Source organism: Lacerta agilis, chromosome 2 (assembly GCF_009819535.1).
Source record: "Lacerta agilis isolate rLacAgi1 chromosome 2, rLacAgi1.pri, whole genome shotgun sequence".
Classification (NCBI taxonomy): Eukaryota; Metazoa; Chordata; class Lepidosauria; order Squamata; family Lacertidae; genus Lacerta; species Lacerta agilis.
The window spans coordinates 64,142,613-64,169,061 of record NC_046313.1 but is presented as its reverse complement, the minus strand read 5'-3'; the positions used below and the strand labels follow the sequence as shown (position 1 = coordinate 64,169,061).

The 26,449-nt window shown below is 40.7% G+C and overlaps 3 protein-coding genes across 3 annotated transcripts; 1 reads left to right on the top strand and 2 right to left on the bottom strand.

The window, feature by feature from the left end:
• Positions 1–1,492: 1,492 nt before the first annotated feature.
• On the top strand, positions 1,493–4,579 carry LOC117042936 (ovomucoid-like). The gene is made up of 4 exons (XM_033142565.1): positions 1,493–1,625; positions 2,912–2,940; positions 3,499–3,608; positions 4,406–4,579. Exons 1-4 carry the CDS (start codon positions 1,571–1,573, stop codon positions 4,458–4,460), a joined length of 249 nt encoding a protein of 82 aa, XP_032998456.1. The 5' UTR covers positions 1,493–1,570; the 3' UTR covers positions 4,461–4,579.
• A 5,305-nt stretch (positions 4,580–9,884) lies between these two features.
• LOC117042935 (ovomucoid-like) lies at positions 9,885–12,665 on the bottom strand. The gene is made up of 4 exons (XM_033142564.1): positions 12,518–12,665; positions 11,655–11,709; positions 11,069–11,184; positions 9,885–10,030 (listed from the first exon to the last, which is right to left on the bottom strand). Exons 1-4 carry the CDS (start codon positions 12,637–12,639, stop codon positions 9,985–9,987), a joined length of 339 nt encoding a protein of 112 aa, XP_032998455.1. The 5' UTR covers positions 12,640–12,665; the 3' UTR covers positions 9,885–9,984.
• A 10,058-nt stretch (positions 12,666–22,723) lies between these two features.
• On the bottom strand, positions 22,724–26,098 carry LOC117042934 (ovomucoid-like). Its single transcript, XM_033142563.1, has 4 exons — positions 25,915–26,098; positions 24,987–25,015; positions 23,901–24,010; positions 22,724–22,951 (listed from the first exon to the last, which is right to left on the bottom strand). The coding sequence occupies exons 1-4, from the start codon at positions 25,967–25,969 to the stop codon at positions 22,897–22,899; spliced, it is 249 nt and encodes an 82-aa protein (XP_032998454.1). The 5' UTR covers positions 25,970–26,098; the 3' UTR covers positions 22,724–22,896.
• Positions 26,099–26,449: the final 351 nt, after the last annotated feature.

Here is a 26,449-nt window from a genome sequence, read left to right as displayed (position 1 = left end):
CATGTAAAATATAAAATAGATATGGTAAAGGTTGTCCTAGGAAGCAATCCAAACACATTATATACATCAAACACACCTATTCTATCCAATAGTTTTGAAACCACAGGTGTGAAAAACATGCGCAGAGAAAGCAAGATCTGATTGATAGGAGAAAAACAAACCATGAATGTGTGGCAGGAGCAAGTTGGATTTACATTGTTTGAGGCAATTTTCTTCTTAATATGAGTTACTGGGAAAACAGCAGCTGCTGTTGCCCTCAGGTTCTGCTTACAGGCTTCCATAGGCCTGTCTGTCTGTCAACTGTGAGAACAGGATGCTGGGACAAGGGGCGTCGCTAGGGGGGCAGTGGGGGTGGTACACCCCGGGGACCAGGGGAGGGGGTTGACAAGCGGCGGCCCCTCCTGCCACTCCCCAAGGGGAGCCCCGCCGCCCGGCACCCTGTCTGAAGCTGTATATTCATTCTATTGAGAACACAGTGGTATGCAAAGATATTGCAAAATAACTGATACTTTTCAAAAGAAGGACAATGCAACCAGCATGCTCCAGAAATACAGAACAGATGAGTCCCTTTTACAGTTATAAGGTAGTCCGGAAACATGAATTCTGCCTCATCTCCTTCCCAGCCATCACAGCATCTCTCTCCATCACACATGCCTTTGTTTGTCAGCCACCCATGAATAGTCCACACCAACATAGCCTCTCCATCCAACATACTAGCAGCTCTCTAGCCAATTTCCCTCTAGGTTTGTGTTTGTTTTAGATTATACCTCTTGACCAAATCCAACAGGGCTCTTCTTCTCAAAACCCTCTCCAGTTTTGAACAGTACAAATGGCATGTCCAGAGCCTGTAAATGTTGAGATGTGGGCATATGAGCCCATGGGCAGAAGTGGAAACTAGTAGGCCTACATGGTAGCTGGAAGTGGGGCCTGCGGGTATGATCTAAATAGTTCCTCCATGCCCCCTTTTTGATCCCATTTCAACAGCTACTTCATTTGTGGCATTGAAAATAAACACTTCTCAAGGAACCAAGTACCAAGTATCCAGCTCACTTTTTAAAGTGGAACAGTTGTGGTTTTTTAATTAAAAACAGTTTGAATAAACAAAAAGCAGAGTTGTTGATTGTCATGAAGAATAGGGCTCTATTTACTTCCGAAGCAGTGAAATTATATCATTCATCTCTGGAAACCAAAGCAATGAATTGTTATAAAGTGAACTAAGAATTTGTTTGTATTTTAGCTCATTTTCATTCAATTTCTTTCTGTGTTTAATATTTTAGCTTTGCTATGTCTTATGGTCTAGAAACTAAACTACCAAGCTGGTTACCAAATGTCTCTTGCATAATCCTGGATTGCGCACTGAAAATAAAGTGTGAAAATTGGTACAGGATACCACAGTCCTTTGTAATAATACATTTCCAAATGTAAAAAATTCTTGACACTGGGAGATTTCATCATCAAGGCCAAGAGACTTCTTTATATGCGTGGGAGAGAGGTTAGATCTCACATGAGAAGCATCTGCTACTTGGAAGAGAACTAAGAGGCCAACAGATCCAAACCCACCAGCACAACCATGAAGCCAGGCAGCTTTTTCCTCCTCACGCTGATGGTCTTCTTTTTGTACTCAGGTGAGTCATATTTCATATTGTAAAGGTTCCCCTTCTGGAGAGATTTGCATTTTGAGATTCCCATTATATGTTCCATCTCAGAAAGGAACACAATGACCCATGGTTGTTTTCAAGGTTGCTTCCACATGAAATTATTCCACATCTTGTGGTTTTCCACAGAGGAACCATAATGAAAGCAAAATGGCATCCCATATGGGATTGATGCTATCACATGCAAATACTCTGGACCATGACTGTACATTTCAGGTGCTTTTGGTCCTCAAAGGGCAATCCATATTTGCTTTCAAACAATAACTGCCTAGAGCCATCACCACACTCATTTCTGATAGCTACCACGTGGCTCCCCTAACACAGAAAGTGAAGTTAGGTAGATGTCTATGTACACATGTACATAGGTGGTTGTTGGACTAAAATCAAGTATGTGGGATCCCAGTGTTCCATTTTGTCCTCCATGTTGCCTAACATCTGCATGGAGCCACTAAGAGAGATCACTCAAGGATTTGGAGCTTAGTGTCATCAGTATGCTGATAATACCCAGCACTCTTTCTGTTCCATTTGAATCAGGTGAGGCCATGCCATTCCAGACCACTCTCTGGGGCCAGCAATGTTCTGGATGTGGGGCAATAAGCTGAACCCTGATAAGATGGAGATACTGTTGATAGGCAGGTGTGGTATCTAAGAATTGGGGAGCTATCTTCTTTTAGATTATTTCACACTCCCCCTGAACAATGTTCACAGATTGCAGATACTCCTGAATCCGTCTTTGTCACTTCAGGCCCTAACTAGGACTGCGTAAATCGACCAGCAAGTTATTGAATTTCACCAGCAGTAGTCAAGTCAACATAGTGGCTTGAAAAGAGGGGGTAGGGGACATACACTGAGAATCCAGCAAAATGCTTCTCTGCTCAGAAATTTGTTTTCAATGCCGGAATTGAGCTCATTGTTCATTCACGCACAAACACACATTTCTGGTTTTCTTCAAAGTTTTATTTGTTTCAGTAGCCTAATTTGAAAGAAAAAAATAATGATTAGTATTCTTAATTTTTTTTTCAATAAAAAGTCATTGCTCAGCTACTACAAATCACTGAGATTTCCCAGAGATCCTGATCTATTTACTGGCTCAAATTTGCTGGCCTAATTCAAGCTTTTAATGTGTGCCTGTGGCACACTTTACTAGGTTGTGATCCCTCTGGATGCAGGATTGACAGGATACAAACAAATAATGAATAAATAAATAAATATGGATTGACTTTATAATGTTTATGCTTTTGGTGTTTTGGTTCTAGGTGCTGCTACTGAAGCAATAAATGAACGGGTGAGCGCTAGTTATCTATTTTTATGCCATTTCTCTTTAGTTATTTAGAGTTAAGCTTTGTGACACTGCAGTCCTCATGGATTTTTATTTTATTTTGATAAAGGGTTAAAAATACAGGCAATGCGCATACGTAACACAAAGCAATCACTAAAAGAATAAAGACACATTGCATTGGTCACAGCTTTTAAAACAGAGAAAGTGTTTAAGCTACCTGTGTTATACTCTGTTATAATTTTTGCAGGGGGAGCTCAAGGCAGTTAAAAATATTTTAATAATAATTGGAGTTGAAGAGTATTAGCTAAAACAGGCTTCCTCAACCTCGGCCCTCCAGGTGTTTTGAGACTACAATTCCCATCATCCCTGACCACTCGTCCTTCTAGCTAGGGATCATGCGAGTTGTAGGCCAAAAACATCTGGAGGGTTGAGGAAGCCTGAGCTAAAACATGAAATATCATGCAAAGAAGCTTACAAATGTCACAATGGTCACTATGGAATTACCCTTGCAATATAAAGGTCAAGGAAGGAATAATTCAACAGTGTCATTTACTTTTTCTGCAGAAGTATTGCCTTGGGTATCCAAAAGGGGCATGCACCAAGGAGTTTAATCCCCACTGTGGCTCTGATGGCATCACTTATGACAACAAGTGTATTTTCTGCAATGCATATATGTGAGTATACATTTCACTTATAAAGTACAAATTGAAAAGGGTGAGCACAGCTACTTTGTAGGCAGCCCAGAATTTGTAAAATATTTGAAGGGAATTCTACAAGTAATCCTTCTTCCATTTTCACAGATATTAACGGTAGCCATATTGACCCATAAGAAAAATAAATAAATCCCTGGTGGGGCAATAATACATCATTGCAAAGGTAATAATGACCTAATACAGGTGTTGCCCTAATGTGGATTTTGGAATTACTAAGTTTCAACTCAACTTTAAAAAACAAAAAACAAAAAAACTGACATAAAATGACATTTTAAAAAGGAGAATGTTTTACAAAGTGGTGCTGCAGCAATAATTAACTTGCCTTATTCACCTATCATGATGCGCGGGGGGAGGGGGGGTTTCAGGTCAGTTCACATTTTAATGCAAAATTACCTAATTCACACTTCACTAACCAATACGGAAACTGAAACAAAGCTGCTATCCTTCAAAATTCACACGTCTTTAAATTTTGTGGTGCAGGTTTCCAGCTTAAAAAACTGTGCAAAAAATGTGCTTATTAGGGAAAAAAACAATAAAAATTTGGGGGGAAAGTTTGCACAAAAATGTTGGCAATTTTTATGAAAATCACAGATTGATTCAGTAATATGAGGCACTAGATTTAAGACTGCAGAAATAAGATAATGAGAGAAACCCATCTCTACTCATCATTGTATTATTTCTGTTTACGGAGTAATGATGAAGCATGCATCTTTTGGATTAATCTCACTGAGTTCCTGGTTTTGTCTTTCCTTTGTCAGCGCAAGTAGAAGAGTACTGAGACTGAGGCACCTTGGCGAATGTGCTAAAGACTAAAGAACATCTATGAAGGGAAATGTCACTTTCTCTTCACTCCTCACCCATACCATCACCACAAAGAAATATATTCTTCCTTCTGCTTATATAGTGGTACCTCAGGTTAAGTACTTAATTCGTTCTGAAGGTCCATTCTTAACCTGAAACTGTTCTTAACCTGAGGTACCACTTTAGCTAATGGGGCCTACCGCTCCGCCACCACACAACTTCTGTTCTCATCCTGAAGCAAAGTTCTTAACCAGTGGTACTATTTTTGGGTTAGCGGAGTCTGTAACCTGAAGCATCTGTAACCTGAGTCGTCTGCAACCCAAGGTACCACTGTACTCTGCTTAGCCAGCTACTGAATATCTTGCAAGATCTTAATTTGATTAATCAATAAATAAGCTAAGCAGCATTATAAGTCTTGTATTGTTCCCTTGGGACAAACATCTCTCAGTATATTTATTTATGTTCTGTTTGTTTGTTTGTTTAGCCTATTATCTAATAAAATAAATAAATAAGCCCCCCATTTTTCAGCACCATGCAGAAAGGTAATATATTTATGGAATTTGGGGGATAATGTAATATTTGAAGTTTGTTAATACACACACACACACACACACACACACACAAAAGAGTAAAGCTAATTGCTCAGCTGAATATGCTCAACATGAACTATAACACTTCAGACTGTTAGATTGCCTGTCAATATGATTTGTGCTCTCACACACAAACAACCTCCCTGCTGGTAGAAGGCCAGCTCATTGGGGAGACATCTAGGGTAGACCCCTTCTCCCTAGTATGCATTGACCACTGATTCATTAGGACGAATGGTGCCAACTTTACCCTCCTTCCCTTCGTTTGGCTTCTTACTTACAACCACCCAGAAGATGCTTCCTCTTGTGATTGGCTCCAGATCCATCAATTGTTGGTTTCCCTGTTTTCTGCCCTACCAGTCCCAATGGGCACCAGTTCCCACTGCTGGCATGCTGCTACACACCTATGAGCAAGAAGCATTCTTCATGAGAAGACACTGGTGCAGGCTTTCCCCTTTGAATGGGGATTGGACCCGATCACGTATAAAGTTGGGGTAATAGTGTGTGTGTGTGTGTGTGTGTGTGTGTGTGTGTGTGTGTGTAGAGTGAGAGAGCACACAGAACCCATTCACACACAGAGGGGGGGGTTGTTTAGCACACCAAATCTTCTCCCTCACATTACTATTGGCTTAGGAAACCTTCAGATTTTGATGTAGGTGTTCCAAAAAGTTTTCACATCTGCACAACTCCAGAAGATTGCTATCAGCAATGGCAGATGTACCCAACTTGTGAGCAAATAGACTTGGGGGAAGGGCTAGCTTATAAAGCTATGCTCCCACCCTCTTCTGATTGGTGGATAACCCGCCAGGTGGACCTCACCCCTCACCCCTCACCCTCCCTTTGGGAGCTGCAAACACCCCTGAGTCGTCTAGGAACTGAGAGTTAATGTGTCCCTCTGCGCTAGTTGCAGGAACAACATTTTTAGAGCAGTCATTTCATGTGCACTAGGGGGACTATCTATCTTTTATTGCTAATGTTACTGCCTATCATTGTGTAGCCAAAATGGCAACACACATACACAACCAGCAGATTGGGGGGCATCCTGAGGTCTTCAGAAGTACAGAACATCTGAGGTGGAGGGGAACCCCTAAGGTGAAGACAAACGGCCCAAGGATCCCAGTGAGCAATGGAGGCTGGTCTGTTTGGGAAAGCAGGGCATGGCCTCACCAACCTCAGTCTGCACTCAAAGCCCCATCTTCCCACCTTCTTACTTACAGTCAGCCCAGGGTTGTTGTTGTTGTTGTTGTTGTTTATTCAACTTATACACCACCTTATACCCGGAGGTCTCAGGGTGGTTCACAACAAGACAACAACATATAAAATCAAACTAAAAGCAATAACCCAATAAACCCCCCCCCAAAGAACCACATTCTAAAAGGGTGTTGGATGTCAATAAGATCAACCAAAGGCCTGGTTAAAAAGGAACGTTTTTGCCTGGCACCTAAAGGTGCCTATTGAAGGAACCAGGCGAACTTCCCTGGGGAGAGCATTCCACAGACAAGGAGCCACTGCAGAGAAGCCCTGTTCTCATGTTGTCACCCTCCGGACCTCTTGAGGAGGCGACACACGAAGGAGGGCCTCAGAAGATGATCTCAGGGTCTGAGTAGGTTCAGTATAATCTTAGGATTAGAGTATAATACATGGGTAGGCAAACTAAGGCCCGGGGGCCGAATCTGGCCCAATCGCCTTCTAAATCTGGCCCACGGACGGTCCAGGAATCAGCATGTTTTTACATGAGTGGAATGTGTCCTTTTATTTAAAATGCATCTCTGTGTTATATGTGGGGCATAAGAAATGGTTCATTTCCCCCCCTCTTCAACATATAGTCCAGCCCCCCACAAGGTCTGAGGGACAGTGGACTGGCCCCCTGCTGAAAAAGTTTGCTGACCCCTGGCATAATAGCATACAGAGTTGGAGCATTATTGTGCAGATGATCACATCCTTTTAAATTCTGGACTATGTTGTATCTTATATACCTTATAGGAATAAAAAGTAAGGAATAACTTATTACGAAAGGATTTCCTCCATACCATGCCTTTATCATTTTTCTGGTTTGGGCTGATCTAACCCTCTTCAGGTGTTCCACTCACTTGCAAAAACAACATGCAAGCAGGAAGAAGCACACTAAGCTTTGCCCCACTGCTTTCCCCATCATCCTCTGTGAGTTGGAGGGTGAACTTATATGCATAGATCTTCTAACTGATCTTACTGATCTTCCAGCTTGGGAAGTGTGATGTGGACAGCAATGGAAGAACCTCATGCATTGCTTTTATATGGGACTGGAATGCCCAGAGAGAACTTTGATCTTATGGGAAAGAGTAGAAGAAAGAGATGTAGGCTATTCATCTTCTCACATTTTGGGGGGGGGGGGAAGGGAGCGGAGACGGATAACGGAAAATATGCATTTTATAACATTTAGGCTAGGTATTTGTTAGTGGTTTGCAATGCAGTGAGGTTGTTTCCTCCTGCTGCATTTCAAGTCACAATGTTATGTTGCTGTACACACCAGAGAGGGGGAGGGGATCCGCATTAGTTGTTTGGTTTCCTCACAACAGAAACTCTCCCCCAAACTCCTATTCCATGAAGCTGTCATCTGGGCGTGCAGTGTATGTCTGAAATACACACACTTCAGCTTAACCACAGCTTACTTTTCAAATCAGGTGGAAGCCTATTTCAAGGGAAAGAGCCGTATATCTCAAGATCATAGAATCATAGAATCATAGAGTTGGAAGAGACCACAAGGGCCATCCAGTCCAACCCCCTGCCAAGCAGGAAACACCATCAAAGCATTCCTGACAGATGGCTGTCAAGCCTCTGCTTAAAGACCTCCAAAGAAGGAGACTCCACCACACTCCTTGGCAGCAAATTCCACTGCCGAACAGCTCTTACTGTCAGGAAGTTCTTCCTAATGTTTAGGTGGAATCTTCTTTCTTGTAGTTTGAATCCATTGCCCCGTGTCCACTTCTCTGGAGCAGCAGAAAACAACCTTTCACCCTCCTCTATATGACATCCTTTTATATATTTGAACATGGCTATCATATCACCCCTTAACCTTCTCTTCTCCAGGCTAAACATACCCAGCTCCCTAAGCCGTTCCTCATAAGGCATCGTTTCCAGGCCTTTGACCATTTTGGTTGCCCTCCTCTGGACACGTTCCAGCTTGTCAGTATCCTTCTTGAACTGTGGTGCCCAGAACTGGACACAGTATTCCAGGTGAGGTCTGACCAGAGCAGAATATAGTGGTACTATTACTTCCCTTGATCTAGATGCTATACTCCTATTGATGCAGCCCAGAATTGCATTGGCTTTTTTAGCTGCTGCATCACACTGTTGACTCATGTCAAGTTTATGGTCTACAAAGACTCCTAGATCCTTTTCACATGTACTGCTCTCAAGCCAGGTGTCACCCATCCTGTATTTGTGTCTTTCATTTTTTTTTTTTTTTGCCCAAGTGTAGTACTTTACATTTCTCCCTGTTAAAATTCATCTTGTTTGCTTTGGCCCAGTTCTCTAGTCTGTTAAGGTCATTTTGAAGTGTGATCCTGTCCTCTGGGGTATTAGCCACCCCTCCTAATTTGGTGTCATCTGCAAACTTGATCAGGTTACCCTCAAGCCCATCATCCAAGTCATTGATGAAGATGTTGAATAAGACTGGGCCCAAGACAGAACCCTGTGGCACCCCACTAGTCACTTCTCTCCAGGATGAAGAGGAGCCATTAATGAGTACCCTTTGTATTCGGTCAGTCAGCCAGTTACAAATCCACTGAATGGTAGCATTGTCTAGCCCACATTTTACCAGCTTCTTTACGAGAATATCATGGGGCACCTTGTCAAAGGCCTTGCTGAAATCAAGATAGGCTACATCCACAGCATTCCCTTCATCTACCAGGCTTGTAATTCTGTCAAAAAATGAGATCAGATTGGTCTGACATGACTTATTTTTCAGAAACCCATGCTGACTTTTAGTGATCACAGCGTTCCTTTCTAGGTGCTCACAGACCGTTTGCTTAATGATCTGCTCTAGAATCTTTCCTGGTATTGATGTCAGGCTGACTGGGCGGTAATTGTTTGGGTCTTCTCTTATCCCCTTTTTGAAAATAGGGACAACATTTGCCCTCCTCCAGTCTGCTGGGACTTCGCCTGTTCTCCAGGAATTCTCAAAGATATTACAGGATACATATGGATTGGACTAATGTCATGCATACTCAGCTTCACACACCAGTCATGAAGCATACTGGAGCCAGAGAAAACAGTAATGTGTACACAGCCTCAATTTCATGACAGAGAGAGACTATCTGAGGTGTCTCTTAGAGCTGTATGGAATTGGGAATATAGAACTTCCTGTTATGTTGGTCTCAAGGTTTTCCAAGCCAAATTGCCCACCCCATATCTACCTCAAGCTAGACTTTATCCTACTATCTCAAATACATCTTTTTCTTGTTTCTCTGAAGGAACAGTCACCAAAAAAAGTATTTGTTCTATGTCTGTTGTCCCACATGCCTTCGCATTTGCCTGGGAGTAACTCCTGAATTATTTTTCTCAACATCCATTATTGTGTGTTATCACTCTCTCTCCCTCTCTGCTTTCCCCCACTTGCTCAAATCTGGTGACATGTTTGCTTCTGTGAGTGACATATTCTAGGAAACGATAGACTATTTGTTCAGGGACACAGGACAAATATGCTTTCCTTCCTAAGCTTAAAGCCCTAAACCTAAACTAAATCTAAAGTAAACTAAACTAAACTAAATCAGATATACATGAGCCTGCTTTGAAAGAGAGAACAACCAAAATAGCAATGCATTCCATGGCATAAAACGAGACATTATAGGAGAGATCAAAGCAATACATGGTTGCAGGTTAGACATCTTTAATGGCAAATCAGACCTTCTTTTGCAACATTTGCTATTAGAGTATAAGGCAAAGAGGTCCCTTGGAAATCTGTCATGTTCTCAGCACTCTCCAAAATGCTGGAGCAACAGAGCCCCATTGCTCTTCCTGGAAAGAAAAGGGTAACATATATTGAAATTATTATTGTGGGTAACTGGAATCGTAAAACAAAGTTATATAAGGATTTTTGTGCGGGTTTTTAAGAGCAGCTCTTAGTTTCAAAACTGCAATGACTTGCATTCCGTCTTGTCCCCAAGAACTGCAAAGGAACATTTTGCTTCCTAATGTAAGCCATTTTCACCACAGAAAATCAATCACAATTTTGACTAGAAAAAACATCCCATTCAAATAAACACAACAGACATTGCAAATGGAACTGTCAATATGAACAGCGGTGTTTAGGGTTCCTTGCTTCAGCAACATCTGCACTATGCAGAAGTGTACTTTGTTAAAGGTCCTGAGAAGATCCCTATTCCCCTCAGAGAGCTACAATTCCCAGAGAATTCCTTCTTCCCAGGGAACTCTGGAAATTGTAGTTCTGTAAGGGGAATAGTGTCTCCTAACAACTCTCAGCCACAAACAACAGACTACACTTCCCATGATTCCTTAGGAGAAACCATAGTTTAAAGTGGTATGTATAGTCTGGGTGATGCCATAGTTCCTTGGCAGATCATGGATCAGTCATTAACACTGAGACCATATATTTGTGAGACTTTACAAATTAGGAAAAAACTTTAAAGTATAGTCTGGATGGAAGCATGATTATGAGACCATATTTTTAATGCTTTCAACTGACAAAGGTAAATCAAGGAATTTTGATATGTGACAATATCCCAGCTCTGGAGAATCCTTTACATTATTATTATTATTATTATTATTATTATTATTATTATTATTATTATTATTATTACCTCGCACATCTGAGTGGGTTGCCCCAGCCACTCTAGGCAGCTTCCAACAAAATATAAAAACACAGTAAGAATATATGTAGGGTGACTTACTTCTCATCCTATGAAAACTATCCCAGTGCCATCGTAAGTAGATATGGGAACAGCTTGGAGGATTTTCATATATTTTTCTCTTCTATCATTTTATAATCACTTTAGTTATTTTTTATTAAAAAGAAATAATTATTTCTATACTTACAGGGCATCAATGCAGAAAAGGCAGTTGTTGGCATAGGTCTTCCCATCAGAACCGCAGTGAGGCATTAGGTTAAGGGGGCAAAAGGTTTGGTCTGGACTATAGTTCTTGCAATAGTCCTGCAAAAAGAATGCCATTTTAAATCTGTCATCCTGTTAAATAAAACTAAGTTCCACTTTAAAAAATTAGTAGTGATGTGCCCATCAAACTTTTAAATTTGCTCACCAGTTCAACATAACTTCTTTTTAAAGTGCAATTTGTATTCAAGTTTGTAAAGTCAAACATATTTGCAACAAAGAAACAAAAACCCAAAAAAATGAAGAAATAGGAAATACAACAGTCATAATTTGATATGCTTTATATTATTTCAAATAAATATTTTGGTTCATGTGAAGCATGTGCTTTGTTATGTCAGTATTCAATAAACATTGCCCAATTCTGTCTAAACATACTAAGTTTATGCCTTCTTTCACCCTTGATACCTTATAAAAATCTCCATAACTGCAAAAATGTAGGGTTTTTTGCTGTTCTGAGAGGAATTGATACCTGCCACTCCCAATATCTAGAATAACACAATCATGCTGCTTACCTGAATCTGAATACATTGACCTTCATACTTCACACCCACATTTTTGTTGGATTCCCTGGTTAAGAAAGAGAGAAAAGTTGACAAATTCTTTCCTATAGTTCACATTATGAAAACAAACTATGTTTAGCTCTTCAGAACTGCTGCAGGGAAAGCCTGACTGAGCTGGTTCTATAATTTGTATCCTTGAGCTCCTTCATCTATTGCAGATCCTTTGTCCTCCTGCTACAGGAGGTTATTGGGACTCCTATGAGTCCCCTAACCAGAAATAAAAATAGACTTGAAATAAAAATAGACTCTGTAGGTACATAAGGAGCCAGTTTCACTTTATCTACAGCAGGCATGTCCAACAGGTAGATCGTGATCTACCGGTAGATCACTGGACGTCTGTGGTAGATCACTGGTAGATCATTGGCTGCCCCTAAAGAAGCTGAACAACTGTGGCTCCCCTTAAAAAAGCTCAAAATTTTACCTCTTCCCTGAAAAAAACTCAACAACTTTGACCTGAACCCCCCACCCCAAAAGGGGGTAGATCAGATCACTGCCAGTTTTTAACTCTGTGAGTAGATCACAGTCTCTTGGGAGTTGGCCACCTCTGATCTACAGCATGTGGCACTGGTTTCACATCTCTGATCAGCGTTACGTTAATGCTTATTGGATTGCATTGGGCCAATCATCATTTAACATTCTCTAGATAACCAATCATTGGACTGTGAGGATTCAATGGGATTGGTCTCATGTAAGCCACTGTGTAAGCTTGGAAAGAAGGCGGAGTGGAAAGGGCCCACATACAATAAATATAATGAGATATCATTATATTATCCATTGCTGGGGGGGGGGGAATGTTCAGTATCCACATTACTTACAGGTTTTGACGACAAAGATCACATTTACTGGCATAAGTCTTGTCATCTGTTCCGCAGACTGGTTTATAGCTTTTGTTGCACAGCACGAGTCCTTTCGCTTGTGTGAATTCACTGCAACCCATCTATAAATAAAGAACCATGGAGCATTTTATAGCACACCTCTGTACCCAGCAATCCCCTATATAATTACCTCTGCACATTCATGTTTCCAGTTGATGTTTTTAATTCCAAATACGGAAAAAGAAGAACCTAGCCTTTCCTTTTACATGCCTTTTTATTTCATACAAGAAGGAAGGAACATATGGATCACTGGACCAAATAACATTGATTGAATGAAATTATCCAGTGCGGATCTTTAGCTGACTGCCAAGTTATTGTTTTGAAGAATAAACTCAGAATTAGCGATATTAAATGTCTGGTCCTAATGAATCACACTGTTATCCACCATCAGTAATGCATTTTACAGTATTAGAAACAAAATTTAAAAAAAAAATTAAAAAAAAATTAGAGACCAACTAAGTTTGTTATTGGTATGAGCTTTTATTTTGTTTTGACTATAGCAGACCAACACGGCTACCTACCTTTATCTAGCGTTTTATTAGGATAGCTGTTTAGCAGTATTTTCTTCTGTGTATAAAAGCAGTTTGTGGCTGGTCCTAGAATCATAGGGATTTTTTTTGGGGGGGGGATCTAGGGCCAGAGCATCCTCAACCTGTCTAGCTTCCAGCCCACCACCCTTCTCAGTAATTCATTCATTGTTGCACTGCTATTACCATCAAGTAGTTTCTTCCAATTTCCCACTAAAACCTATCTTCCTATAACTAGAGCACATTCAATCTAGTTCTGCCCTAGTTCTCTGGGGCAGCAAAGAAAAATCTTTGCCCTCTTCTATTATTATTATTATTATTATTATTATTATTATTATTATTATTATTATTATTATTAAAAATATACCGCCCTATACCCGAGGGTCTCAGGGCGGTTCACAAAATTCTTCTATGCCACAATCCTTCAAGGATCATATCATATTCCTCCTCAGCTCCAAGCTAAACTTATCCAGTATTCTTTCCATTTGGCCTTGTAGGACCTGTTTTCCATCGTGTTTATGTTCTTAATTGCCACCCTCTGAACCTGTACCAATTGGGCTACATCATTCTTAAAATGCGGACACAGTATTCCAGATGAGGTCTATGCGGAACTGGAAAGCTAACAGTGAACGTAACGGATCAATACGATGGACTATTTATGAAAGAGTGGAAGGGGATTATTTGAAAAACAAAATCATAACCAAATGAAATCGGAGGGCAGGATTTGAAATTTGAGCAAGAGGAAGAAAATGATAATACATGAAACAGAGGAATATCCATTACATGGAACATGTGATATTATGCCGTATGTGGGAGGAAGGGTACAAAAACAGTACGAAAGGAAAGGTGGGAAGTCAAATTATAAGAGAAATGTATAACCAATTTGCAATTAATTGGTTCAAGTTATGAAAATTGAATAAAAATCTTAAAGAAAATAGCAGTATTCCAGATGAGGTCTGACTAGTGCTGAATAATGTGAAACTATTACTTCCAGCTGCTCAGAAATTATGGTTCTATTAAGGTATCCTTAAAAAAAATTAGTTTTGGGGGCACTACATCAGATGGGTTTGCTCAGGATCATGTAGCTTGCCTATACAAAACTGGCATCCCTACCGAGGATTCAAGGCAAATGGACTTGCATGTAGTTTATGGGAAACCAAATACCTCTTAGGAAATTGTAAATGAGGTTTGATCCCATTATTCACAGAAGCTAATAGCCATTTATTCTCAGGCCCATTTCAAGGTGCTGGTTTTCACCTATGAAGACTTACGTAGTTCAGGGCCCTAATATGGTACACATTATGGAACACCTTTTCCCATAATAGCCTGCCCGTGCCCTGAGGTCAGCATCAAGACTCTTCTCTACGTTCCCCTCTGGCAGTTATCAGGAAGAGGGTGGCAACAGGGGCAAAACAAGGCTTTATTTCTCCCAGGTCAAAGACCCAGTTTGGCAAAAAAAAAAAAACATCCCATGCGCATTTTGCACATAGACAGGCTGGGACCATCAGTGGTGCTCCTCTGGAGGTTTCTCCTGGAGGTTTCCACCGTAGCTATGGCTCCGGGTGGCAACAAGGGAGGCTCGTGTTGCACAAGCACATTTCCTTTCCCCCAGGTGTTTGAAGTGTTGTTATTTTTTCTTTGCAGACATGTTTGTGTGGTGTGTCTGTCTGTTTCTGTCTTTGGTGGTTAGGGAATGGTGGGGTTGTCTTTATGGTCTGGTTACCTTGTACAGTGGTACCTCAGTTTTCATACGTCTCCGGTGACAAATGTTTCGGTTTTTGAATGCTGAAAACCTGGAAGTAAATGCTTCCGTTTTTGACATGCCTCAGAAGCATAGCTGTCAACCTTCCCTTTGGGGGGGGGGGAATTCCCCTATCAGTACTATAGTCTATAGTATAGTGCTGATAGGGGAATTTCCCGCAAAAAAGGGAAGGTTGACAGCTATGCTCAGAAGTTGAGTGGCTACCGCTGAGGTACCACTGTATTTTTTCTCAATTTTCTCTATTAAATTTGCAGACCACCCTCGGTTTTCGAATGTTTCAGAACTCGAACGGTCTTCGGGAATGGATAACATTTGAAAACTGAGGTACCACTGTACCAGAAGTTGCTTTTAATTAGTTTGTTTTGATATATATATATATATATATAGAGAGAGAGAGAGAGAGAGAGAGAGAGAGAATTTTGCAGTTACTTTGAGATGAAAAGCGATTCATAAGTTTAAGACATTTCAATTCCCTCCAAATCACATGACAATTTTGCCCAGTTGGTTCTGCAGGTTCAATTTCTCACCACAAAACTCTTATACCTACTGTTGCACATTCTCCAACATTCTTCTTACGAACAAGTTTGTTTGCTTCCCTGCGTAAGAGAAGAATTTAGGGAACTTTAGTATACAATTTCCTATATTCTGGGTTAATAATGCTCATAATAAACATTGGTCAGCACTAGTAGACCTTGCAAGTCACAGGCAAATGCCCCATTGAACTAGTTCTGCTATGCACCCTGCTGACAGTCAGAGCCATGGAGTAAAAAATATGTAGCATATGGATGGATAAATCTAGTGCTTTCTTCTTCTTCTTTTAGAAAGAAGGTGCCGGTACTCACCACGAAGTTGTTACAGTAAGTGCCACACTTTTAACATTTGTGCGGGAAAGGTGCCAGTACTGCATAACCTTGAGTATCACCGGGGGGGGGGGGACGACACTGGATAAAATTTCAGTTCCTCATCTTTCCAGTCTCATGCTTAATTCACCCCATTTCAACATCTGTTTTGTGTTTTTAAAAAACTAACTAAAGAAAAGATCTTATGGAATTCCTTTTTGCATGCATTTTGTCCTAATACATTTTTGTATGCAATTTTGCCTAATGTGCATTTGCATATGTTATTTTCAGCAATATACTTATCGTTATGTACACTATTTTTAATATAATGATTTTTGTACATATATTTTGAACGATATCTGTGTTTTGGATCACATACTGTTTTGGGATGTACAAATTAGCTGGATGTACATTAAAACATGAACTGAATTGCAGAGAGTAGAGAGTAAGTTTAATGTTATGTTGTAAGCACACTGGATTTACACAGAGATCACTGAGCACTGAACCTCAGCTGGTTACCTTGGCCCAGAATCTCTCAGTCTCCGGCTAACCACAGGGGAATGGTGCTAAAATGGGAATGTTCCCATGTAAGACATGTCCGCATCTTGGAAGTGGGGTGGGATGGAAAAGGGACAGATAAAACAAATTTGATGAGACATCAGTATAACTAATTGTAGCCATGATCTGTTGCCCAGCAAAGAACCATCTGCATCTGCGCTACTTACTGGTTATGGCGACACAGTTCACATTCATTGGCATAAGTGTTGCCATCTGTACCACAGACTGGAACATAATTCCTTGTGCAGCTTATTAGTCCATTGCCAGTTGCCCGGAGGTATTGGCTGCAATCCAACTATAAAAAGAAAACAAACAACATTATATGTCTACACAACAGTTATCCTTTACATAACCTCTCAAGGCTTTCATCCTTTAAAGTTTAAAGTTTATAACCATAGGAGAAAAGAGGGTACCTTATGAATCTACCTTTCCTTTTTACATTTCCCATTGATAAATTTCTCAAGCGTGGACTTGCCTAGGGCATGCAACATTGTACAAAAGGCAGCATATAAAAACTGAAACTTGGAATAAAAATATATATATTGAATTTGCCATAGCTCACCATCGCCATCTAGCGTCACATTTGCATAATGCACTTTACAACACACTTTAAATGTTTCATTAGCAGCTCTATAGTTTAGTCCTGTGTGTAAATAAAAGCACAGGCTTCCCGATTACTTCTCCCATCTTTGGAAGAACTATACAGCTCCCGTTGCCTTAAAAAAGTAAACAATATTTTACAGGTTCCATGTCATCCGGGATATAGTCTTTTTGCACCACTGCTTTCGGGCAAGAGATATAGAACAATTAGATCAAGAACAAATAGATTGAAGAATAGTTTCTACCCAAGAGCTAGAACCATCTTAAATGCTGTAACCAGATAATATGACCTTGGAGAGTTGTGATGGGTGTGTATGTATGTGCATGTGTGGCTGACAATGTGTTTTTGTTTTTTTGTTTTTTTTGTGCTGTTTTTATGGGATGGCATCCAATTTCATTGCACTTGTACAATGTTGTACTTGTACAATGACAATAAAGAAATCTTATCTACCTGATGCTATGGTTTGTAGATTTAATGCTATTTACTAGGTGTGGGATGGTCTGTGGTGGTCAGTCACAAGGCAGGGACAGCTGTACAACACTTCCATCGGCTTTTCTGCAATTGGGCATGGCCATCCAGATGACCAGTTCCGCTCTTGAATGTCTTTCCTGTTCCAAAAGCAGTGTGAACGGTGAGCCAGAGCTGCAGAATTGTCCTCCTGACACCACTGTCACTGTAGTTCCTGGATGCGGAGGGGGAGGGGGATGGGTGGAGCTGGGCCTGGGGCAGGCTGGAGGTCTTTGCACTGGGGGGAGCAAAGGATTGGTCTTGCTAGTGCATTTGAAGGACTTGCACCTTCCTCCTGCCCTTCTCCAACCCCAGCAATCACAAAAACGAAGCACCATTCAAAGAGAAGGTCTCACATCCCACTGAAATGAGTGGTCATATCACTGCTAATAACTGTGCTCTTCCACAGCTCTCCTTCACTCTAATTACAGAGGAGAACTGCTGTGTGTGTGTTTATGTGTCAGCTTTGTTGTTGAGAAGGAGTAGTGAGAACACCAGCATTTCCCACTTACACTTGAGGAACACAATTCAAATTCTTCTCCACCTGCCAACTTGCAATTACAGCTTTATCTGTATTACACAACCAACTGCAGAAGGCTGTAAGGGTAATACGGCATTACTCACCGTGTTCGCCTGAACAACTTCGTCCCCGAAGATGCCTGAAAGGAGACCAAAAACACATGGATGCCATATCTGAGCTCTAAAAAATTCAGAAGGAAATCTCTAAAGAGATTAAGAGCTGCACAATGGCTTCTCCTTTTTTAAAAACTAAGAATGTGTTGTAAAAGAACAAATTAATTATAAGACTTACTAGAACTATTTCAGATTACCCAGTTACTCAGTTGTATTAACTTTTTGCTGTATGAGACATTTTTACCGCTACTATGAATATCCAATTAATGCTTTAATAGACCTAATAACAACTTCTTCAAAAGATTATAAAGAGATGGGAGAATGATCAGCAGTTGGTAAGCTGAGCGCCAGCCATTTCATATAATTATAAATGTGTGCCTCTAATCAGGTCTATAATATTTTTTCCTGTTCTAGGGATGGGTGGATTTGTCCATGTTGCTTTCTCAGTGTGCCATTTTCCCAATCTTATGTTCAGTTTGTGTTTCAGCTTGCATTTTAAAAGTCCACCTCATTTGAGTGTGTATCTGTCCTAAAATACACACTTTTGCAGGAATTTTCCCCAGCACAATGCATTTTTGTAAGTTATTTTCACTAATATTTGTATTATCATGCACAATCTCCCCCTGTAGAAACATTCTTGTGCACATTTTTATATACAATTTCAAGGATAGCCATGTTTCAGTTCAACTATTAAGAAGTGTGAATCTCTCTCTCTCTCTCTTTCTTTCTTTCTGAGTGACTCACCTGTGAAGCACCAAAGTGCCAGAGCAACAACCACAAATGCACCCATTCTTCACTGAGCACTGAATGCACCAATGTTCAGATGAGAAGATTGTCTTGTAGAACAGGATATCAGATGCACACATGCAAGCACCTCTATATATATGCACAGGAGTTTACTTTAGATTTATTCATTGTGAAAGACCTGGCACTCGAAGGACAGTTTCATAACATAAAGAGTTGACATTCTGGGGGGATTCTTTCCACACCCAAAGGATCATGACAGGATGAAAGCACAATGGTGTCTTCTCTTCTCACCTAATTTACTGTTCAAATTTGCTTTTCCTGCCGCCAATATAAGATGTACAGTACTTTATTTACTATATCTTTTAAGAGAAAAGCAATTGGAGTGGGACGTCTGTTCTGAAGCCATTCAGAAGTCTTTTTCCAATGAAATGAAATCTTCTGGGGGCAGGGAGAATCCACTGTAAGAAGAATGGTTTCTAAGGTAAACTTTTCTCTTTATCAGTGCAATGAGCACAACAGTGATAGGAACATATTGGTCTAATCCCATAACAATCTTGGTTGCCATGGCTGCTGATGTCTCCTCTCCTGCCCAAAGTTCAGCAAAGTATTACAGCTGAGTAAAGGTTTTTATAAGGAGAAAGAAAAAGAAGAAAATTGTAAACAATGGTTAAGAGAACTAGGCTTTTGGTAAGAACTCATTGCTCAGTTGTTGAAGGAAACCAGATATACAGTTGTATCCAATGGTTGTATTCACACAAGGATTTCCATCTGATCTAAGGAACTTACTCTCACCTTCCTCTTCCTCTGTGACCCTCCAAAATCATCACTGGAAGGTGGGTTGAAACACAGAAAAGATTTTTGGCTTTGGCGGGGACTGCGAAAGGAGAGGAAATCCCGCAAACAGAAGTACTTGAGCTAATGGGACCACTTTGTTGGATACAACTCAGTCTCAATGACAGACCATAGCTCCCTCATAGCAAAGCACTTCTTTTGAATGCCAGAGGTCTCCAGTTCAATTCATGGCATCTCCAGGTAGGAAAAGGATCTAGATGTAAACACACAAGAGCCATTGCCACACGAAGAGCACAATACTGAGCTAGATGGCCCAGGAGTCTGACTGGATAAGGAAGCTTCCTAGCACTGCTTTTGAGAGGGAAATATATTTTTCAAGTACTCAAAATGATAGTAACACAGGAAGCTGCCTTATGCTCAGGGCTGGCCCACCCATGAGGCTAGCTGAGGTAGCTGCCGTGGGTGCAGGAAGCCTAAGCGGTGCTGCTGCTAGTGGTGAAATGACAGAAAAATCTCACAGATATCTCATAAGATCTCATTGAGCTCCTTGTGAGATTTAAGCAGCAGTTTGGGGATAAGGGAGGCATTGGTGGGGATGGCACTGCAGCAGCAGGGCAGGGTGACACTTTCCCACTTTGCCTCAGGTAGCAAAACCAGTCCACAGAGGGTCCACAGCCTGTCAACTTGGCTCTTCCTCTGCAAACTGCTGGTCTTTCTGTCTTCCACCAAACACCTTTGCCCCTTCTCTTCTGCAAGGCTACACCACTGCAGCAAAACTAACCCTTGCTCTTTCACACGTGGCTATCCTGAAAAAGCAAACATGTGGTTCAGGCATGTGGTTTCACTCATTGTTCTCTGGGTCTACCTGCCATTTCATCAATAGGACTTCAGTGAGCATAAGCACCTGCCAGAGGCCTGATAAAAAATAATAATACACTGAACCAACCATATTGACAAAGGCTAGTTTTCTCATGTGAAAGAGCTGGTGAAAGGATAAGGAAATGTTGGAACTACGGAAGTGAGTGGAGGCTGGAAAGAAGGTGTCTGACAATAGTGGTTTGTTTGAGAATGTGTGAGAGAAAGGATTTGATATTTATGCTGATTGATTCTGGAAGCTATAATGTTTTCTTTCAACAACAAAAAAGTACAGTAGCTCTAAGGATACAGAGGCAGCCCAACCTGAAATACAAGGGAATTACACAGCATATACAATGATGGAAAAATGGAGAGGAAACGTATCTGAGTTAACCTGTCCGACTGCCAGTTCTCCAGTGCCAAACAAAATGGTTCATTTCTGAATTATATAAATAAAATAAGATTATTTATTTGTCAAATCATAGTTAAACCTTTGTTCTTCCAAGAATCACATTGGAATGAAGGTACATTGCACAAGGCTGTATTTAAGGAAGAGTATAGATCACTTTTTCTTTCTGTCTGTCTTTTTTTGGTGAGGAGAAATCTTAAAACTAATAATGAAAAAAATCATTCATACCTGCTTATTATATAGGAAGAAATTTAATTTCTCATTGCCAGAATCAGAAGGCATGAGAATCAGAAGATATGGAACTGGATGTGAATTATTGAATATCCACTAAGTAAATAGCAGTGGAAGATTGATTTAACATACGATCACAGTGGAGATGCTCTTGTGTGAACAAAGACGAAAGGACTTATTATGGTTTATTCAACCCCTTTCTTTTACAAAGTCTTAAAAATTGAATTTTATTCCTTAAATCGTGTCATTCTTTGGAACTGAATTTTTAGAAGATGCTGTTTTTCAGCATACAACTGTCATATGACAAAGCTGAAAAGTCACATGGATGAGTTGATAGGAAATGACATTTTCAAAATACCAAGCTACTGTACATACTGAGGAACCTGAAATGAATATTAATCCGTGTCTGGATTAACACTTATACTACATATGTATTTGGGGGGCAAGTGGGTGCTGCTGCGTATCTTCCTTATGCTTGTCTCCTTTAATACTATAATGAAGCGGGAGAAGAGTTAGTCTTAATGTTCTTTCAAAGATTCCCACTTCTCAACGCTGTGAATGCGTAGTTTGGTCAGATGTTCACACAAGCATGACCCAGTGTGAAATTATGGTTCACAGCTCAGCTGCTGCCTTTGTGAATAGGTCTGCAAGACAGAAAGATTGTATCTTTTGTCCTCCCCTGGGCCAGGTGGGAGTAGGGCAAACTATGCCTGAGCTTTTTTGGAGTCAAGCTGAAAGGAAAAGGAGGCTGAGGACATCTTCTGGTGCTGGGGGCTCACCTTAAAAATTCCCTACAAGTGGAGAGCAGTGAATTTGGGAAACCTTTAGAGTTAACCTGTATCTTCTTTTACCTATGCTCACTTTGCCAACACCATCTGCCAGCCCTGCATGGAAGCCCACCTGTGGGTCATTAAAATCCGTAGTTTAGCTGGTTGGCTGGGACTTCAGAAACAAGCAGCTTGTGAAGCCCAAGCCCGCACAGCTAACAGGTAGTGTTCAGCTTGGTCAAGATCCCATGTATAAGCCTGTGGCCATTGCTCAGTCCCAGCTTCAGCCAACCTAGCAGTTTGAAAGCACGTCAGGCCAAGTAGATATATAGGTACTGTTGCGAAGGGAAAGTAAACAGCTGTTCTGTGTGCTCTGGCTTCCGTCATGGTATTCCGTTGCACCAGAAGCAGTTTAGTCATTCTGGCCACGTGACCTGGAAAGCTTTCTGTGGACAAACGCCAGCTCCCTCAGTCTGAAGCAAAACGAGCTCTGCACACCATAGTCGCCTTTGACTGGACTTAACTGTCTAGGAGTCATGTACCTGTTTCATATTGCCTGCATGTGTTGAAAAGGCTAGAATTGGGAGATCCAGTATGTAACAGTATGAATCCTATGATGGGATCACTGTGATCACCATGGGGAAAATTGGATGATATGGTACGTTTGGGGGTGAGAAGAATCTGAGCCTGTAATCACCTGGCTGTCTACAGGTGTCCTTTGGTGTGTGTTTTTTTAATTTGCAGTAATCAATTGCCAGAAGTCAGAAATGCCATAGTCCAAAGGAAGAAGATTCTGTTGATTCTTTGACTCAGTTGCTTGGTTGTGTATTATTAGTAACAAACATCAACATCGTTCTCTTGCCCAAATCATATAATATTCTTAAGAATAGATATTACACAAATAAATGTATGGAGAGTTTGATACTGTTGCTGAGCTTATTTATTGATAAATCGAATTAAGATGTTGCAAGATATTCACTGGCTCAGAGAGCATAAGCAAAGAGAAAAATGGATTTTTTTTAGTGATGCAATGAGTGAAGCTTGAATAGAAATGAGACTTCCTTTGCAGACGTTTCATAGTCTTGTGTATCTTAAACTTTTTTGCATTCTCCATAGTATTTCAGTTCCAGCTTTCTTTTACTGTCACTGATGAGAAAAAGAAGTAAAGAAATATGAGAATTCACAAGATGCAACTTTCATTATAACTCCTTAAAGAGAAATACTTTGTAGGTGGGAAAGCTTATGCCATCATTGCTGTGTGCCTTGGGGACGGGAAAGGGCTGCGGAAGAATCCTGTCTGAGACCCTGGAAAACTGCTTCCTGTCAGCCTAGCCAATATTGAGTAAGAGGGACCAATGTCCTTTTCAGGTCTGCCACTTTGTGGAAGACCCCCCCTTCTCCAGCCTTCATTGTACATCTGTGTCAAAATTTTCTAGGGGTAAATATTAAGACTTTTAGCTAGAGCAATTGCAAGTTCCACATTAAGCAAACACTTAGTGGAGGCCTTTGTTACCTTCACAATAATGTTCATACTACCCCCTATTTCCCTGATGGGGCTTTTTGTTATTTTTCTTCTGGGCCAACCTACTACGTTTTGTTTTGTGTCTGGCCTGGTGGGGTGGCAATAGAGCCCACTTGGGCATATTTCCCCTCCCTGTCCCCCCTGGATTGCTCTTGGCAGCAGCAAGAAGAGTGTCAGGAGGGTGGTGTATGTGAATAGCCCTCCCAACCCACTCCATCTTAAAATTCAGGGCTGCCTACTGATTAGCTCTGCTCACCATCTTCATTTGTGCCTCATAAGGTAGACATAACTCAGGGTCATGGCTTAGAACCCCAAGTTGTGCAAAGTGATTCCTGCACTGCCCAGGGGAGGGGTCCCCCCCCCGCTTGACTTTCCCTTCTACATACGTGCTGATTCTCTTTTTCTTTTCCTTCCTTTTATTTGCTTCTCACCATGCTTAGTGCAAATATGATCACGTACTTTTAAACTTCCGATAAAGATGTCGGGGGGGGGGGGAGATTCCTGCACCACAGGAGGTTGGACTACATGACTCTCAGGGTCCCTTCCAACTCTATGATTCTATGATATACTCACATATATGCATTGCAGAAGTAACACTTGTTGTCATAGGTCTTGCCATCAGAACCGCAGTGGGCAAGGTACTCCTTAGTGCATACGCTTTTTGGATACCCTTTGCAATATTTCTGAAGATGAAGGACACAACACTTTTAAATGTCCTCCCCACTTTACCTTTGGACTGCAAGGTCTTTCTGATTAGGACATGCTTAATAATGAGGCAAAGATGAGGAATGCAAATGACAATTCACCAAGGGTTATATTCAGGTATGCATTCAAGTACAGGAAATGCTGATTTATTGTCCTGGCAAGCAGGGGATTGTGTGATAATTTTGTTCTCTATTCATCCCATGTTACCACTTGGGTTATATGTGATTTGGTGACATGGTAAGGCCCCATTGTGGGGACTGAAACCTGTCAAATTATAGATCGTCAGTGCCAGGGATTTCATGTAAGACACCTTAAAGTTTAAAATATTGCAGGGTTAGAACAGGTACAAAGTTTTTCACACTGCCAGACAAAATTTGCAGACATGGTAGTGCCTTCTGAGAAGATTAATCCTGCCACATTGGGAGTGGGAAGCTCCAGGGGTTTCATGACACATTTAACGGTTGTTTTTGCAAATAAATACTTCTTTTTTTAAAAAAAAAAAAAAACACAGTGAGTGCCTGAATTCATAATACAGTAGCTAAATAATATGCCTGCAAGGTTGGGCAGTCTATCTAGTAATAACAGAATAGCCCCACTAGGCTGCTACAGAACACAAGCTGAGACTTTCCTACAAATTATGGGTAGCAACTGGAACTAATAATAATACCACTGAGTTTTAGTTTTTTTTAAGGGATGGGACTACAGATGTGAAATCATGGGGAAAACCCAACTCTTGTATGTTATATTTGTGTAGAGGTGTTTTTGTTGCCTGTATTTTAAATTCTATTTTAAAAATTCACACACACACACACAGTGAGAGAGAGAGAGGGGGGGGGAGAAGAGAGGGGGAGAGAAAGAGAATATTTAAAAATTCCACAAGAAATATAAATTCACTTATCTTAACTCCATGCTACTTCCATGTTCTATCATAAGAATAAATAATTTCCCACTTACCGCTTCCCATGATGCTTTAACAACAACATCTAGATGCCAAACATAGAAAATGTAAAAATATTTAGCAAATCCATATGTTGAATAATAGTCCATTTGATAACATTTATTTCTAGGAATTGAAAAGTGAGATGCATTGTATATTTTACATCCGATGAGATCCTAAAAGTGCCTTGGCAATATGCAATTTCCTTTAAATGTCACTGAGCATGGATAGGAAGACAATGAAATCAATGGGAAATGGTTCAATCCGTTAACTATACTAAGTACAAAAACTGTATATACTGATTTAGTCCATAACTAACTGGGACCCAGTTCTGTTGATTTCCCTTGAATGCCCAGCTGTGGTGCTTTGCGTGTTTAGAATCATGGCTAGGTCCACTTTTTGTGTCACAAGAGCCATGTGGAGACCATGAAAGGAGGAGGGTGCAAGGTTGTGGTAGCTTTTAGGGAGCATTAGTGTTTTGAACCTCAGCTTTCAAAAAGGCTCCTATTGTGTGAATAGTGGTGGGTGTATTCTGCAATGCAGAGCCCTGATGTATCTTTCATAGAGTATTTCATAGAGTAAATCTCACATAGCCAAACATTCATTCTGGATCTCCCTGACATGTATAATTTCATACAGGAGGAACCTTGAGAACAGGCTTGTTTCAGTGTTCAAAAAAGTGGGGAGGCTCAATTGTGTGTGTGTGTTTTGGGGAGATGTGTGTCCCTCCCCCCCCCCAGTGTCCCTATGCTTAACAACAATGTCCCCTCCTTCCGTAAGCTTTCAGACAGTGAACACCATGGTTTGCAGGGAGATTTTAACTGGATTTAGCCAACACAGGTGGAGCCTTCCTACACTCATTTGAAGACATGAATAGTCCATAGTCTGTTTGGTCCCTACACCTCTCCATGAAAGAGAAATTTTGCAATATGAAATATGACTTACCTGAGTACAAAAAGAAGACCATCAGAGTGAGGAGGAGAAAGCTGCTTGGCTTCATGATTTTGCTTGTGGGTTTGGATCTGTTGGCCTCTTAGTGCTTTTCCAAGCAGTAGATGCTTTTCAAATTCCACTGGTTACGGATGAGATCTGGTATCCCTTCCTTGTATTTATGGAAGTTTCTGCAGCCTTGATGATGAAATCTCCCAATTTTTTGAGATTACAGAGGACTGCAATGTCTTGTACCAATTTTAATGGTTTCCCTTTCAATGCACATTCCACATGTATGCAATAAACATTTGGCAACCAGCTCCTTACGAAATACGGCTTCTGGTGTGATTATTACATTGCTGTTGCAGGTCACAAGAAATGAGGTACAAACAAAGCGGTTTTAGAAATGCTGGGATTCTTTTGATCATAGGCAGTTGTTTTAGTACAAAGAAAAAGAAAGGAGCCTTACTTGTTCAGCATGTAAGCTATAAAATAAAAGAAGTATTGTTGTCCTAGAAAGTAATACAAACACGTTATATACGTCAAAAAC

What these genes read in the sequence shown, in the direction of transcription:
- LOC117042936 (XM_033142565.1), top strand. Translation starts at nt 1,571, where the DNA reads ATGAAGCCAGGCAGCTTTTTCCTCCTCACGCTGATGGTCTTCTTTTTG. An exon ending in GGTCTTCTTTTTGTACTCAG is followed by an intron (nt 1,626 to 2,911) that starts GTGAGTCATATT and finishes TTTTGGTTCTAG; the next exon opens with GTGCTGCTACTGAAGCAATA. An exon ending in ATTTTCTGCAATGCATATAT is followed by an intron (nt 3,609 to 4,405) that starts GTGAGTATACAT and finishes TTCCTTTGTCAG; the next exon opens with CGCAAGTAGAAGAGTACTGA.
- LOC117042935 (XM_033142564.1), bottom strand. Translation starts at nt 12,639, where the DNA reads ATGGGTTGCAGTGAATTCACACAAGCGAAAGGACTCGTGCTGTGCAAC. An exon ending in GATCTTTGTCGTCAAAACCT is followed by an intron (nt 11,710 to 12,517) that starts GTAAGTAATGTG and finishes TTTCTTAACCAG; the next exon opens with GGAATCCAACAAAAATGTGG. An exon ending in GTCAATGTATTCAGATTCAG is followed by an intron (nt 11,185 to 11,654) that starts GTAAGCAGCATG and finishes TTCTTTTTGCAG; the next exon opens with GACTATTGCAAGAACTATAG.
- LOC117042934 (XM_033142563.1), bottom strand. Translation starts at nt 25,969, where the DNA reads ATGAAGCCAAGCAGCTTTCTCCTCCTCACTCTGATGGTCTTCTTTTTG. An exon ending in GGTCTTCTTTTTGTACTCAG is followed by an intron (nt 25,016 to 25,914) that starts GTAAGTCATATT and finishes TTTGGCATCTAG; the next exon opens with ATGTTGTTGTTAAAGCATCA. An exon ending in TACTTCTGCAATGCATATAT is followed by an intron (nt 22,952 to 23,900) that starts GTGAGTATATCA and finishes TTTTCTCATCAG; the next exon opens with TGACAGTAAAAGAAAGCTGG.